At 44.3% G+C, this 16,393-nt stretch overlaps 1 protein-coding gene across 3 annotated transcripts; it reads right to left on the bottom strand.

Moving 5' to 3' along the window:
* Positions 1–3,678: 3,678 nt before the first annotated feature.
* On the bottom strand, positions 3,679–16,135 carry LACC1 (laccase domain containing 1). 3 transcript variants are annotated; one of them, XM_081328013.1, is made up of 6 exons: positions 15,031–16,135; positions 11,751–12,759; positions 10,112–10,293; positions 8,279–8,444; positions 5,516–5,741; positions 3,679–4,816 (listed from the first exon to the last, which is right to left on the bottom strand). In XM_081328013.1, the coding sequence occupies exons 2-6, from the start codon at positions 12,289–12,291 to the stop codon at positions 4,642–4,644; spliced, it is 1,290 nt and encodes a 429-aa protein (XP_081184139.1). In that variant the 5' UTR covers positions 12,292–12,759; positions 15,031–16,135; the 3' UTR covers positions 3,679–4,641. The 3 variants fall into 3 exon arrangements, with proteins under 3 accessions (XP_081184139.1, XP_081184138.1, XP_081184137.1); XM_081328012.1 differs by having other exon boundaries at positions 11,751–12,837; positions 15,819–16,135; XM_081328011.1 differs by lacking the exon at positions 15,031–16,135 and having other exon boundaries at positions 11,751–13,627.
* Positions 16,136–16,393: the final 258 nt, after the last annotated feature.

The raw sequence follows: 16,393 nt of genomic DNA, 5'->3' as shown, positions 1-16,393 counted from the left end.
AAACCATCCAGCTCGGAGAGGACACCACAGTTCAATCCTGAGTTATCGAAAGAAGAGAATATTTGTAGCTCAAAGGTCTTCCAGACCTTTCATGATCCAACTAGGGAACATCATCAGTGCTAGGAGGGAGGGGGGTTTGTGGAGAAGAGGAGGAGGAGGAGGAGGAAGATTGTGGGGTCCTTGGTGCTCTCTGAGCTTGGTGGTTTTCTTGCAGACCTTTCATGATCCAACTAGGGAACATCATCAGTGCTAGGAGGGAGGGGGGGTTTGTGGAGAAGAGGAGGAGGAGGAGGAGGAAGATTGTGGGGTCCTTGGTGCTCTCTGAGCTTGGTGGTTTTCTTGCAGACCTTTCATGATCCAACTAGGGAACATCATCAGTGCTAGGAGGGAGGGGGGTTTGTGGAGAAGAGGAGGAGGAGGAGGAGGAAGATTGTGCTCTCTGAGCTTGGTGGTTTTCTTGCAGACCTTTCATGACCCAACTAGGGAACATCATCAGTGGTAGAAGGCAGTGGGGTTTGTTTTCTTTTTATATACTATTCGCTTGCCCTGTCCATGTTGGTGGGAGAGGTCTTGGGGGTCCTTGTTTCTTGGAGTTGGTAGTTCCTAGACCAACAATGAAGAAGCAAACAATGGCCCCATCAAGGAACCACCAAGAACCCCACAATCCATGTGTGGTTGACAGGCAGAGTAGGCTACATGTGACTAGAGGGCTGCTTACCGTGTATCCTACAGTGCTGTTAGTATTACATATTGTACTTCCTTTTATGTAATCTGGATTTGTAACCCATAGTGAAGTTATGGGAAGATGTTAAGAAAGAGACCCCCTTTTGTGCTTAAGCCCAGAACATTTTTTTGGAGAGGGACAATTCTGTCAAGGAAAAAAAATGGCGATACTGCTTTTGTGTCGTTTCACTTCTTCTCGGGGCTAAATATACACCCGTATCAAAATTACACACACTTCCAACATTGTTTGCGTACTTTTTTTTCGGGAAAACAGAGAGCCTGGGGAGCCTTCAAAACATCTCCAGTGGTTTTAATTCTCACTTCGACAAGCTGACTGGTGTCAAAAGGAAATAAGCTGGTCTTTGAAAAGCCTCTGCCTGTTGACAATAATAATTTAGTGCAGGGCAAAGAGTGTGGGCTGTCAAGATGGCGGCCATGATAGTACGATGAAAGCTCATTCTATTTTTTTGTGTGCGAGCCACACACCGAACCCAAAGTGGCTTTCAGTTATTTCCTTATCTCCTTCCTTAGCTGCAAAATCTTTCGCGTGCAGGTCCTTTCCACCCTAAATCTGTCCCAAAGGTGCTTTTTCCAAGAGGCCACTGGACTTCCTTGGTTTTTCGTTGAAGATGTTTCACTTCTCATCCAAGAAGCTTCTTCGGTTCTGAGTGAATGATGGAGGATGGAAGGATTTATATTCCTTGCATATAAATCCTTCCTTCCTCCATCTGGTCATTTGCACTCCATCTGAATCCTTGAGGCCACTTGGAGGTTTATGTTTCTCTGTCCAAGTGGCCTCAGTGATTCTCAGAGGGAGTACTAACAACCAGATGACTGCAAGGAATAAAAATCCTAATCCTAATCAACAAAGATGATTAGGGGACTGGAGGATAAAACTTACAAGGAACGGTTGCTGGAATTACGTATGTCTAGTTTAATGAAGAGAAGGACCAGGGGTGACATGATAACAGTCTTCCAATATCTCAGGGGCTGCCCCAAAGAAGAGGGAGTCAAGCTTTTCTCCAGAGCGCCTGAAGGCAGGAGAAGAAGCAACGGATGGAAACTAGTCAAGGAGAGAAGCAACCTGGAGCTAAGGAGAAACTTCCTGACAGTGAGAACAATTCACGAGTGAAACAACCTGCCTCCAGAAGCTGTGGATGCTCCAACCCTGGAAGTCTTTAAGAAGAGATTGTACAGCCATTTGTTTGAAATGGTATAGAGTTTCCTGCCTGAGCAGGGGGTTGGACTAGATGACTTCCAAGGTCCCTTCCAACTTTTTTATTATTATTATTATTATTATTATTATTATTATTATTATTATTATTATTATTATTATCATCATCATCAATAACAACAACAAACAACAACAATAATAATGATAATAATAATAATAGAACTGGAAGGGATCTTGGAGGTCTTCTAGTCCAGCCCCCTGCTCAAGCAGGAGAACCTATACCATCTCAGACAGGTGACCGTCCAGTCTCTTCTTAAAAACCTCCAGTGATGGAGCACCCACGATTTCTGGTGGCAGGCTGTTCCACTGGTTAATTGTCCTGACTGTTTGGTTCTACTGGCAGCTGCGGCCTTTGGTGTAAAGTGGAAAATGTTCCTGTTGGTGTTTTTAGACGTCTTCCCAATACAAGGAACAGGTGTTTTGAGTGGAATTACAAATAGCCCTCCTTTAGTCACCAAAGTTACAACAGCGCTGAAAAGCATGACTTACACTTGCTTTTCACACTTACGACCGTTGTAGCATTCCCAAGGTCACGTTCGTAGAACATGGAGGAAGGAAGTTGCTAACAAGTCATCTCCTTTTTGGAGAAGGGTGTGTAAAAAGGATTTTTGCCTCAAGGTGGACAGTCATAAGTGGCCAAACCTGGGAGACCACAAGGAGAAACACGGGAGTTTTGAGATTCACACGTCATAAAATTGCCGAGGTTGGGAGACACTGCACTTGGGAATCAATCTTAAGTTATTAATTCTTGAGCAACCTGCTCCATGCAACAAGATTCCAATTCCTCTCACCTGCAGAGCAGAGATTAAAATTTATTAAACAATTATATTAATCTTGATGTCCACCACTTTGCTTTCCACTGTTGGAAAACCAAGTCTTTCCACTCACTGCAGACTATATATTATGGCAGTATATTGCTGGCAAACAAAGAGAGGAAGTGGAAAAAAAACCATACGGAGTGATTTCCTGTTAAGGAGCCTTTGCTGCTGGTCAGTCCATGTATTCCTCCCCCCTTGATTATATTGGATTTACATGGTTATCAAGGCAGACAAGGTCAACGAGTCCTCCTTCCCCTTAATCTGGCACAAAGGAGTAAAAATCACGATTACATTTATGCAGCTTAGCAGTATTGATCCACTGGGCGGATAGATTCCAAATTGCATGTAAATAAGAGCTGCATGTTACCCCCCCCCATCTGATAAATATGTCTCTCTCTGGAGCAAAGCTGCAGAATTACACAGAGGGAAAAATGCTTCCAAAATGCCGAGTGCCTGAATGATCCCTTCTAGCTCTATTCTGATTGATGGATAGTCTTGCAAGGGGTGGTGGTGGTGGGTGGTGTGTTAAATGGCATTTGTAACTACACAGTGCCACCCACTGAATCAGTTGTGGAACTGAATAGTTAGGGGGAAAAACACACATAAATGGACCTCCTGCATTAACACCCACATCCAGGGGGACAAAAATATCGTAAAACAGAGAGGATGAACAGGCAAAATGGTTTACACACACACACACACACACACACACACACACTGGAAGGAAGACAAAGCAAAGTTGGAATATAGAGGAACGAAGAAGATGCTTAAAATTGAGCGTTAAAAAAAGGATAGTTCCTCAAATGCAAGAAAAATGCTATTCTGATAGGTTGAAGAAATGCAGGAGGACGAGTGGATGTGTTTGTAACATCTATATTTTATTTAAAAGGTTGAAATGAGGCTTACAGGCAAGGGACATAATTGCTGTTATTCTGATCAAATCTTCACCTGAACGGCCACAACACTCGGGTGTAACTTTCAGTCTGAAACGAAGCTTTGATAAGTACATGTAGAAATATAATCTTGAGGGGTCCTTGGTGTTCTCTCAGCTTGGTTGTTTTCCTGCAGACATTTCATTGCCCAACTAGGTAACATCATCAGTGCTAGCAGGCAGTGTGGCTTGCTCTATCAATGTTGGTGGGAATCCTCTTAGAGCTTGGCTGGGCTGTTACTGTTAACTTGTTTGGCAGTTCAGCAATTGGGGTATTGTTTACTTCCTGATTGTTGGTCTGATGTTAACCTTGGTGTTAATCTCTGCTTATCTAGGCATTGATTGCTGATGTAAAGGTGCTTAAATCTTTGTGTTCCCTTTTTGGCAAAATAAATCCTCATTGAGTTATGGAATACAAGATTCAGCAGAAGCATTGGAAGGTCAGAATAGAACTGGAAGGGACCTTGGAGGTCATCTAGTCCAGCCCCCTGCTCAAGCAGGAGACCCTATACCATTTCAGACAAGTGGCTGTCCAGTCTCTTCTTAAAAACTTCCAGGGTTGGAGCATCCACAACCTCTGGTGGCAAGCTGTTCCACTGGTTAATTGTCCTCTCTGTTAGGAAGTTTCTTCTTAATTCCAGGTTGCTTCTCCCTTTGATTAATTTCCATCCGTTGTTTCTTGTCTTGCCTTCTGCTGCTATGGAAAATAGTTTGACTTCCTCATCCTTGTAGGAACCCCTTAAACACCAGAACATTGCTATCGTGACACCCCTAGTCCTTCTTTTCTCTAGACTACCCATACCCAAATCCTCCAACTTTTTGCTGCAAACAGTTTAAAAGTTTGATTGGAAACTATAAGTGTTGCTAGGATTTTTCTACGAATAAGGAAAGTTAATCAGGCTTCATCAATTGTTCTCAGGGTTTAGGATGTACCCTTAGTTTTTAATAGATATGAAGCCAATCTGGGTCCCAAAATTTTCTCCATCTCGAACGTGCGAGAAGAACTTGTCGGGATAACACGATGTGCAAAGAGTAAGGTTTTGTTTGGGGTCTGTTATGGAGTCATCCTGAATGTTCACCGATAGGACCCCTCCAGCCTCCAGGAGAAGTCTGTTTCAGGGAAAGACACAAAGAGAGAATGTTATGTTGTAGTTATTAAATCACTACACACACACACACACACACAAAAATTACGATGGAATAGCAACTAGTCATTTCCCAACTGGGGAAAGTGGGCAATTAACATTTCCAGCAAGAATTGTTGTTGGAAAACTTTATTGTCTTTATCTTTGATATTGAGAACCTTCAAAGTTATCAACATTATCAGAAGTTCCCAATTCCCAATATCTCAGCTTTTCTAAAGTTATATTAATAGCAGAATAAGGCAACTTGCATATTAAAAAAATAGATAAAAATCATAAACAGGGGCATGGAGGATTCAGGTATTAATTAATGTAATTAATGTTATTTTACAGCACAGCAGTCTTCCAATATTTAAGGGGCTGTCACAGAGAGGAAGCGCCTGAAGGCAGGACAAGAAGCAACGGAGGGAAACTCACCAAGGAGAGAAGCAACCTGGAACTAAGGAGAAACTTCCTGACAGTTAGAACAATTAACCAGTGGAACCACCTGCCTCCAGAAGCGGTGAATGCTCCAACACTGGAAGTTTTTAAGAAGAGACTGGACAGCCATTTGTCTGAAATGGTATAGGGTTTCCTGCCTGAGCAGGGGGTTGGACTAGATGACCTCCAAGGTCCCTTCCAACTCCGTTATTCCGTTATTCTAAAGGGTCCTCAAGGCCAAGCTTACCGTGTTGCTCTCCGAATATCGACGTACGGATTGGGTGATTCAAAACATCTTACGCACGTTGGGTCAATCTTGTAAAATTCTCTCGCCGATTGCTTGGGTAACGTAAAGCAACAGGGCCCAACAGATGGTCCAAGAACTACGAGGATATCCTTTACCTTACAACCGTATTCTGTCACCATAGCGGTAACTACAGCCATTGAGACCCCAAGCAGGGTGCCTTGCCAGCCTGAAACACAGACCAAAATAATAAGGCAACTTGTGCGGCTAGGATTTAAATGCAAGGATATGCAAAACAACCCTGCCAATCCTATATACCGCACACTGTAGAAGTGTGCAAGGACAGTCTTTGCAATTAATTACAACCGTTGTAGGGTTCCCACGGTCACGTGATCAAGCTTCGCTGTCTAAAATTCACGGCCTATATTTATCACGGTTGCAATCTCCCAGGATCGTATGATCTCCCTTTGCAAACTTCACAGCCAGTGTTCTGCAACCAAAATCAATTAAGGAGGGGGGGGGGGAGGAATCTGGATTTGCTGAACAGCCCTATGATTCACTGAACAACTTGCGGTGATTCACTTAATGTCCAATCAAGCCTGACTTTATAAAGCCACAGAAATTCTGATTCTGAATGTGGTCGTAAGTCAAGGACTATCCACACTATGCAAAGAAGAACTAGTCAACATTTTTTTATGCAAGCCATCCCCGATTTACAACAGCTCGTTTAGCGACCGTTCAAAGCTACAACGGCACTGAAGAAAGCGACTTAGGACCGTTTCTCACACTTACGACCGCTGCAGCATCAACCGGGGTCACGGGATCAAAATCCAGAGGCTTGGCCACTGGTTCGTATTTATGACGGTCGCAGCGTGCCTTTTTGCCACCTTCCATTGGGGGAGCCGGATTCACTTAACAGCGGTGTTACTAACCTAACCGCTGCAGCGACTCATTTAACAACGGCGGCAAAAAAGGTCACAAAATGGGAGAACGCTTGCTTCACAAATGTTTCGCTTAGCACCAGAAATGCCGTCCTCGGTTGGGGCCGTGAGCCGAGGGGCACCTGTAAATCGCCTTGTAGATAATTTTTTTTTTTACCAATTTCACAGGTTTAAAACCATTAGTGCCTCTTTTTTTTTTGCTTTTAAAGAAAAACAAAGCGACGAAAACGGGGATCCCTCGGAATCCCCGAGTCGCATCGGAATTTCCTTTTCTCTGTCCCCTTGGTAGACGGGAAAAGGAGAACAATTGTCACTATTCTATTCTATCCCTTTTCCAGTGAACTATTTTAAACTGCTCAAGGTGACTCAGCCTTTCAAAATCCGGGGAACAGAATGTGCTGGCCATGCCCTGACTTCCCCCAAACAAAGAACGAGGAAGTAGTGAGAAAAACACCGCAGGGATCAGCAATCAATCTTGGCACCCTGGCAACAAAAGAAGCAGAGGGCAGCGCAATTTTCCTTATGCAAGTCAACACTGTTTTTTGCAAGCCACAATCACCTGAAGTCAGCAGCGGCCGGAAGGAGCAAGCAAGCGGTCTATACATATCTTGACGTGAACATGTTTATTTTCTCCTCCTCTTCTTCTTCTTCTTCTTCTTCTTCTTCTTCTTCTTCTTCTTCTTCTTCTTCTTCTTCTTCTTCTTCTTCTTCTTCTTCCTCTTCCTCTTCCTCTTCCTCTTCTTCCTTCTTCTTCTTCTTCTTCTTCTTCTTCTTCTTCTTCTTCTTCTTCTTCTTCTTCTTCTTCTTCTTCTTCTTCTTCCTACTACTACTACTACTACTACTACTACTATTCCGCCTAGCGATTTCTCACAATTATTTTTAAGACAGTGATGAAACTTGGCTACAAAGTGGAGAGAACTTCACGTTTGGCCCTCGTCAAACTTGCCTGGTTTTCAAAATCCTTCTTTTGCGGCAAGCCGTGTAATAATGTCTGAGAAAGGTTGTCCTATGGGAATTCTCCGTCCTCCAAATGACGGTTGTCCCAAAGGTGCTTTTTCCAAAAGGCAACTGGATTTTCTTGGCTAATTTTCCCCCCTGAAGATGTCTCGCTTCTCATCCAAGAAGCTTCTCCAGTTCTGAAAAAAGTTCTTCAGAAAATCCCCAAGAAAGTCCAGTTGCCTTTTGGAAAAAGCACCTTTGGGTCTGAAAAAGGGTGACTTCAATCCAGCAAAGAGCTTCCTGAAACAAATACAGGTAATCTTTGACCCACAAGAGTTCATTTACTGACCGTTCAAACTTACAACGGCATTTAGAGACCGTTCAAAGTTAGAACAGCTCTGGGAAAAGTGACTTACGGCCCCTTTTCACACTTACGGCTGTCGCTGTATCCCCAGGGTCACCTGTTTGAAGTTCAGAGGCTTGGCAACTGGCATGTACTTATGACGGTTGACGTGTACCAGGGTCACGTGATCCCCTTTTGCAACCTCCTGACCAGCAAAGTCAAGGGGGAATCCAGTTTCACTTAACGACCGTGTTACTACCTTAAAAAAAGTGCAATGGTTCGCTAACAACTGTGGCACAGAAAAGTCGCAAGATGGGGCAAACTCACTTAAGAAATGTTTCCCTTAGCGACAAAAAAATTCCGGGCTCCCTGGTGGATGTAACTGGAGGACTGCTTGTGTACTGTGGCAAAGATGCACAATGCAGAATTCTAGCCTGAAGCACTGAGGAGGCTCACAGCCTACCTGAATTGGATAGATACAGAAAGCTGGACCGCGCGTGCAACCTTTGACCTCTCCAAAGCCTCAGCTATTTGTTGCATTACCTGAATGGGCAGCTCCACAAACTTTTCTGACCGGGTCAGCAAACAGAACAGGAATGCAGTCTGCTCCAGGGGCTGCAACGGTGACTCCTCTTTGGTTAGTTACGATTCCATCGTAGCTCCCTGGTTTGGGCCTTCCCATCACCCACACGTCATTGGCGTGGTTGACCTGTTCACACACGAACAAGGAGGGCCGTGTGAAAAACTGGATTAGGTCCTGTCTTTGGCTCCGTCTGTCCGTTTCCTTTAGGACTTCCTCAACCAATAGTCCCAGAGCCATTCCATCGTTCGAGCAATTTAAGTCACAGTGAACCGGTGGAGGGGAATTGCGAACCTCTGGGTGCTTTCTCAGTTTCTTTCCTTGCAGACGTTTCATGACCCAACTAAGTAACGTCACCAGCGCTAGAAGGGAGTGGGTTTGTGGAGATGAGGAGGAGGAGGACTGTCAGTTCCTTGGTGTTCTCTGAGCTTGCTTGTTTCCTTGCCGACGTTTCATGACCCGGGGAGTGGGGTGTCAGAATCCATTTATATCATATTCATACTGTAAATGGAATGTTTCAAACATTATTCCATGGATTCTGCCATCTCCCGAAGAGAAGAGAATGGATGTGTATTGAACCGGTATTAGGCATTTCAAAGGAAAGGAGAAGCCTTTTGAGCTGGGGAAACAAAAGGTGGGGCTAGCATCTGGCTTTTGTCACGGAAGAGAGCAATAAACATGAAGGGTCCTAAGTACCTTTTTCCCACGAGAGGGATGATACGAGAGGAAGGATGGGGGACTGACCAAATGGGGTTAAGGGGGGTTAAACCGGGAACTCTTTATAAGGGTTTACTTCGTGGGATAATATTAAGTCCTGTCTCGTTTCCTACAACCAAGCATGTCATAGTAAAGATTCTTTTTGGAATAGATTTGACTCCAAGAATTTTGTCTTCCTAAGACGTGGTTTGGGGTGGGTCCTGACATGGGATTTACTCTCTGTTTAAATGCCCTTGTTTCTAGCACTCTGTGTTGTCTCCGAGCTGGGTGGTTTTCTTGCAGAAAGAGAGAACATTATCAGCGCTAGGGGGGTTCGCTCTCCTTTTACTGTATATACACTTTTTTTCTGGCATTGAAGATGTTCCCTCATTGGGTAATGAGAGGTCTGCAAAGAAACCACCAAGCTCAGAGACAACATAGGACCCCATTAATGTCTTTTCAAAGAAAAATAAAGTCCTCTCCTCCTCCTCCCTTCCACAAATCCCACTCCCTTCTAGCACTGAAGATGTTACCTAGTTGGGTCATGAAACGTCTGCAAGGAAACAATCCAGCTCAAAGAGCCCCAAGGACCCCACACTCCTCCTCCTCCTCCCTTCTAGCATTGAAGATGTTACCTAGTTGGGTCATGAAAGGTCTGCAAGGAAACAACCCAGCTCAGAGAGCCCCAAGGACCCCACACTCCTCCTCCTCCTCCATTCTAGCATTGAAGATGTTACCTAGTTGGGTCATGAAAGGTCTGCAAGGAAACAACCAAGCTCAGAGTCCATTAAGGACCCCACATTCCTATTCCTCATCCTGTCCACACATCCTCTCCCTTCTAGCACTGAAGATGTTACCTAGTTGGGTCATGAAACGTCTGGAAGAAAACCACCCAGCTCAGAGAGCAACAAGGACCCCACACTTTTTCTCTTTCTCCTCCTCCTCCTCCTCCTTTCCACAATCCCCCCTCCCTTCTAGCACTGAAGATGTTACCTAGTTGGGTCATGAAACGTCTGGAAGAAAACCACCCAGCTCAGAGAGCACCAAGGTCCCCATAGTTCAACCCAAGAACAAACCTTCTTAGTTACTCCGAGTCTTACCTTTATGCTGTGATACATATCTGGGTTGAACCCAGCAGCCTGGGACAAGCGTCGGAGGTTTTCTTTAACCACGGCCGGTGGGTCCCGCCGCTTAGAACTGCTAAAGAGATTTAAAGAGCTCAGCGTTGGTTCATATGAGATGCCTCCTGTTCTTGTGGTGAATCCATGCAGGAAAACATGTTCTGAAAAAAGTTTTAAAACACAAAAGGAAAAAAAAAGGCACTTATTTTCAGAGTGTGAGCATAACTTTCCTTATGTTTTTAAGATGCATTTTTTTAAAAAACAAAACAAAACCTCAGTCTGGTTAAAAATTCCAGCAGACTCCACTTCAAAAATTGCTCTCTTGTTTATTCAGAACTTATTATTTTCTTAAGGGCTACAAAATATATTAAAAATAGTTTATTAACGATGACTTTGGGCTCATTTTCTGACTTATTTTTTTCATACACTGCTTAAAATAAAACAGGACCTGACACAACAGCCGCATCCGAAATTCCTAAATTACTGATATTACTAGACAAGTATTGAAAGCTCCCAAATCTACATTTAATACTGTTCAATATTATTTAGAAAGGATTATATATAGATAGTAGCAGGAAACCACACGGAACTAGCAAATTAACAGTCTATAGTGTTTTAAATAATGTTAAATTTGTGTTCTGTGAACTTACAGTGCACTTAAACAAAAAAACACCCTCCAAGGATATGCAATAAGGAATGTATTTTTAAACTTTTGAGTGTTAGAAATCTAATATTTCTGAGGAAATCAGTATAATTTGGGCTTGTTCTACCATGGCACCGTTTCGGTTTACTAAGGATTAATATCCAGATGTTTACAGTAAATATTAAATTATCAATCTGCTTTTGTGAAGAGATATTTGGCCTAAAGACATGAATGTGTCCCTGAATTAAACACAGCTATATAGAATATTTGGAATCTACTGAAACATGAAGACCTGTGGATTTACTGTGAGCTAAAAAGTTTACTGAAAGTATCTGATTTGAAACTGTGAATTGAAGTCAGAGGCTCACTTTCTACAAATGAACAAGCTTACTTATTATCAATGCTACGGAAAGTCCGATCGATATTTCTCACAATTAAAAGAGATGATCTGGCAGGTTAAGAATGGATCTCTTTTTTTCGTTTGTTTCATGTGCATCTATTTCAACATTTATTTATTTTCTGTTACTTTCTTTTTCGCTTTTTACCTCTGTTCACTTGCGCTTGTGTGGTTTGTTTTTTCTTATTTGCTCCCCATGTTTCATTTTTGTTCCTGTATCACAAGCCATTTAAAAAAAACCAAGACTATAAGTTAACACACTAGCCCTTGACTTAGGAACACCACTGAGAATCAAAATTTCTGTTACTCAGCAAGATCATCGTTAAGCGAGCTTGTGCCGTTTTACGACCTTTCTCTCCTACAGTTGCTAAGTGAATCACTGCAGCTCTCAAGTTAGCGACAAAGCCGTTTAGCGAACACGGCTTCCTGGCTGACTTCCCTTCTCCAAAGGTCGTAAAAGGGGATCACGGGACACCGCGACCGTCGTAAATAACACGCTACATTGGGTGCTTTGAGTTATTCGTCAAAACAATAAAGGCGGGCATACTACTGAATAAATAAATATTTTCCCAGGTTACCTGGGATCAGTGAAGATTTGAGGATGGTGAGGTTTCCTTTCAGGCTGGGAAGCCTTTCCAAAAACTGGTTTATTTCCTTCTGGATCCTCTCCGCCTCGGACTTCTTCAAGCGCTGTTCTTTGCCGGTCTGGGGCAGCTCTATCAACTCAAACTGGTAAAGTCCGGTGAAGAGGTGGTCAATGTACTTCCTCACGACGGATTTTCTCTGCCCGGATAACAGGAGGGCAATCTTTTCCTCGCCCTTTTCGTCCAGCTTCTGCTTAATGGTGTAAAAGGCCTCAAGAAACGTTTCGGCAGACGCCACCTCCCCAAACACTTTTAACTCTGCCTCAAGGTCCTCCCCATTCTTTTCACGGTCAGGGGTCCGGCAGCACAGGAAATACCCCGAAGCCACTTTGAGACCTTTTCTACGTAGGGTTGTGGCTATCCCATCTAATGAACTTAGGTACTCTTCCTCGGAAACGTCTGGCCCCAAGTGCCACAGATCAACCAAGGTGGCCGTCTTCGGCATTGGTGGCCGAGATGCAGAGGGACCCGCCATCTTTTCTTTTCTTTTCTTTTTTAAATAAAGGACAGCCCTTTATTTTAGAAAGCCGTGCTTGAGTTGTAATTCTTTTCTTGCTTTTGCTCTTGACTTTTTCTTTGAGAAGCAGCTTCAATTTATAACAGTTATTACTTTTTTAATTCCTGTGAACCTCTTTCAGATTTCTTTCTTTCTTTCTTTCTCTTTCTTTCTTTCTTTCTTTCTTCTTTCTTTCTTTCTTTCTTTCTTTTTCTTTCTTTCTTTCTCTTTCTTTCTTTCTTTCTCTCTTTCTTTCTTTCTTTCTTTCTTTCTTTCTTTCTTTCTTTCTTTCTCTCTCTCTCTGTTCTTTCTTTCTTTCTCTCTCTCTCTTTTCTTTCTTTCGTTCTCTTTCTTCTTTCTTTCGTTCTCTTTCTTCTTTCTTTCTTTCTTTCTTTCTTTCTTTCTTTCTTTCTTTCTTTCTTTCTTTCTTTCTTTCTTTCTCTCTTTCTTTCTTTCTTTCTTTCTTTCTCTTTGAAGAAACTATGTACCAAGGTTGTATATTTCAGAAATCAGTGAAAGGTCAACCTTTGCAGAGAGAGAAAAATGAATGGTGAAAAGCTGAATTTGGCCCGCTGTAGCTCAAGGGGGCAATCGTAATCAAAGCAGAGAAGCAAAAACAATCAATAGTCATTTTCTAAATGGAAACCACCAACTGATCTGGCAAAACAAAAGAGTAAAAGAAACAACAACAACAACAACAAAACACATACAGGTGATATACAGGCAGGCCTTGGCTTATGTCCCCAATTGGTTATTGTTCCAGACTAGATCTCTCTTTAATGTTCTTCCACCCATTAGTTCTGCATGCAAACAAAAAAAATATCTAAATGCAAAATTCAAACCCTGAAATTCAAGCTCGTTTACTCACAGTTGCCGAAAACCTTGGTGGGAACCACAGGGAAGCACTTCATGCAGAAGTGACTCTTGGTTTAAAGATTTTACACTAGACCACAGGTCTGCAACCCGCGGCTCCGGAGCCGCATGCGGCTCTTTCAGCCGTCCCCTGCGGCTCCCAGTCCTCTGCCATGTGCAGTCCAAAAAAAAAAGTGGGACTAAAAAAGTTCAGCCAATCAATTCAAATATGCAGGGTAGGTGCATATCTCACCTTGGCTCCACTCTTCAGTCAAACCCTGTTCTGCACACGCGCGCATGTACACGCATGTGCACACATTTTTTGCGGCTCCCAGTTTTTCCTTTTGTGAGGGAACCGGTTCCGAGTGGCTCTTTCACTGTTTCAGGTTGCTGACCCCTGCACTAGACCAACAATTATTTTGAGGAAGGCAATTTGAGGAATGACTCATATGTATGCATGCACACATGCCCCAAGTTTACCATGTGTAAGCAATATGCAAAACCCGTTTGATGACAAGTGAAAGATAAAACGCATGCATAGAAATATGGCGGAATTAGAAGGGGGGGGATTGAAGTGGTTACTGTTGCTTTGATTCCAGACTTTTGAAAAATGGTGCAACTTGGATATATTAAAGTGATGCACTCATCACCCCTACAACGTAGCCATTGGCTGACTATCCTGATGGGGATGATGGGAGCTAGAATCTAATAGATCTGAAGTCCACATCTGCAATACAGCATCCAGTTTTGGTCACCACATTACAAAAAAGATGTTGAGACTTTGAAAAGAGTGCAGAAAAGAGCAACAAAGATGATTAAAGGCCTGGAGACTAAAACCTATGAAGAACGGCTGCAGGAGTTGGGGATGGCCGGTCTAGTGAAAAGAAGGACCAGGGGTGACATGACAGCAGTCTTCCAATATCTCAGGGGCTGCCCCAAAGAAGAGGGAGTCAAGCTATTCTCCAAAGCGCCCGAAGGCAGGACAAGAAGCAACGGATGGAAACTCATCAAGGAGAGAAGCAGCCTGGAGCTAAGAAGAAATTTCCTGACACTTAGAACAATTAACCAGTGGAACAACCTGCCTCCAGAAGTTGTGAGTGCTCCAACACTGGGAGTTTTAAAGAAGAGACTGGACAGCCATTTGTCTGAAATGGTAGAGCAGGGGGTTGGACTAGATGTCCTCCAAGGTCCCTTCCGACTTTGTTATTCTGTCATTCTTTATTTTGGTCAACGACCAGCACAACACACTGGCCTTAAAGGAGAAGGAAAAGATCATGTCAGCCATTGGTGTGTTTGTGTTTGTCAGCTGAATTCAAGAGAAATTGTTGACTTTGCAGCCAGAAGAACAAAGGATCTCGTGAAAGGCTGACCGATTCAAGTTTCCACCTTCATCCACTTCCTCCTTAAGAGCCCGGTCTTGCAGCTCAACCAGAAGTTGCATGCCATTCAAGAGGCAGGGGCGGGGGGGGGGGCTTGGTGCTCCCTGAACTTGGTGGTTTTCTTGCAGACGTTGTGCACTGATGATGTTACCTAGTTGGGTGATGAAACGTCTGCAAGAAAACCACCCAGCTCAGAGAGCACCAAGGATCCCTCACTCCTCTTCCTTCTCCTCTCCGCAAATCCCATCCTCCTCTAGCACTGATGGTGTTACGTAGCTGGGCCATGAAATGTCTGCAAGAAAACCACAGAGAAGACCAAGGATCCCACAGTCCTCCTCCTCTTCCTCCTCTCTGCACACCCCCTCCCTTCTAGCACTGATGATGTTACCTAGTTAGGTCATGAAATGTCTGCAAGGAAACCACCCAGCTCAGAGAGCACCAAGGACCCCACAGTCCGCCTCCTCCTCCATCATTCCACAAACCCTACTCCCTTCTAGCACTGATGATGTTCCCTAGTTGGGTCATGAAACGTCTGCAAGGAAACCACCCAGCTCAGAGAGCACCAAGGACCCCACAGTCCGCCTCCTCCTCCTCCTCTCCGCAAATCCCATCCTCCTGTAGCACTGATGGTGTTACCTAGCTGGGTCATGAAATGTCTGCAAGACCTCCTCCTCCTCCTCCTCCTCCTCCTTGCAAACTCCTCTGATGATGTTCCTTAGTTAGGATAATGAAACGTCTGCAAGAAAACCGCGCAGCTGGGAGAGCACCAAGGACCCCTCGTGTCAACCCCAAGCTACAAGCGGCCTCCTTCATTGGCATTCAAGCCAGGTTGGGTCTCCCGGGGAGCAGAAAAGGAAAGAAAGAAAGAAAGAAAGAAAGAAAGAAAGAAAGAAAGAAAGAAAGAAAGAAAGAAAGAAAGAAAGAAAGAAAGAAAGAAAGAAAGAAAGAAAGAAAGAAAGAAAGAAAGAAAGAAAGAAAAAGAAAGAAAGAGAGAGAGAGAGAGAGAGAGAGAAAGAAAGAAAGAAAGAAAGAAAGAAAGAAAGAAAGAAAAAGAAAGAAAGAGAGAGAGAGAGAGAGAGAGAGAGAGAGAGAGAGAGAAAGAAAGAAAGAAAGAAAGAAAGAAAGAAAGAAAGAAAGAAAGAAAGAAAGAAAGAAAGAAAGAAAGAAAGAAAGAAAGAAAGAAAGAAAGAACCAGAGTCCCGAAGAACGGGCTTTCCCTCCCCACCGGAGCCCAGGACTCGGAGGCTGGAGGGGAGAGGCCAGGGAAGCACTTACGGCGGAGAAAGACGCTTCGGAGCCCCGTGGGAATTCGCCAACCCGGGCTGGCCGCTCGCCTGCAGCTCCGCGGCGCTTCCCCCCTTAAGTGGCACGCGCGGCCCGGAGCCCGTGACGTCACCCGCCCCGGGGAATTCCGTCCTTGTGTCACTTCGGGCTTCCCCGGCCGGCTCGGCTCGGCTCGGCTCGGCACGGCCGGCGGGCGGGCGGGCAGGTGCGGCAAAACTACCCGGCACAAGACCAAACAAGCCGGAGGCGTTCAGGCGCGCCTGGGCTGGAGAGGGAAGCGAGCTCACTTCCTCGCTGCAAAGGAAAGGAGGCCACGAGGAAAGCCTCGGGAAGGGGGCAACTGAAGAGCTTCGGGCTTGGCAGAAGCGGGTTGCCCTCCCCCCCCCCCCCACTGCGGCTTGCAGGGAGCGTGCGTTTTACAACAACCTCGCGATGTAGTCTGTTGTGGGTTTTTTTTTTAAACCACCCTTAATTTGTGTTTTTCACAGCGCGTGGAACGGATTGACTCCCATTTAGAGCAGGGGGGTCTTCCAACTTGGCCCTTGGACGACTGGTGGACTTCCAAC

The sequence above is a fragment of the Vipera berus genome, assembly GCF_964194415.1.
Source record: "Vipera berus genome assembly, chromosome: 4".
Classification (NCBI taxonomy): Eukaryota; Metazoa; Chordata; class Lepidosauria; order Squamata; family Viperidae; genus Vipera; species Vipera berus.
Note: the sequence above shows the minus strand (reverse complement) of the source record. Positions and strands in the feature narration are given on the sequence as shown.

Coding starts and splice junctions, on each gene's coding strand:
- LACC1 (XM_081328013.1), bottom strand. CDS start 12,291: ATGGCGGGTCCCTCTGCATCTCGGCCACCAATGCCGAAGACGGCCACC. Junction 5,742..8,278: donor TTGTGGAGCTGCCCATTCAG/GTAATGCAACAA, acceptor TCTGTGTTTCAG/GCTGGCAAGGCACCCTGCTT. Junction 4,817..5,515: donor GATATTCGGAGAGCAACACG/GTAAGCTTGGCC, acceptor TCCCTGAAACAG/ACTTCTCCTGGAGGCTGGAG.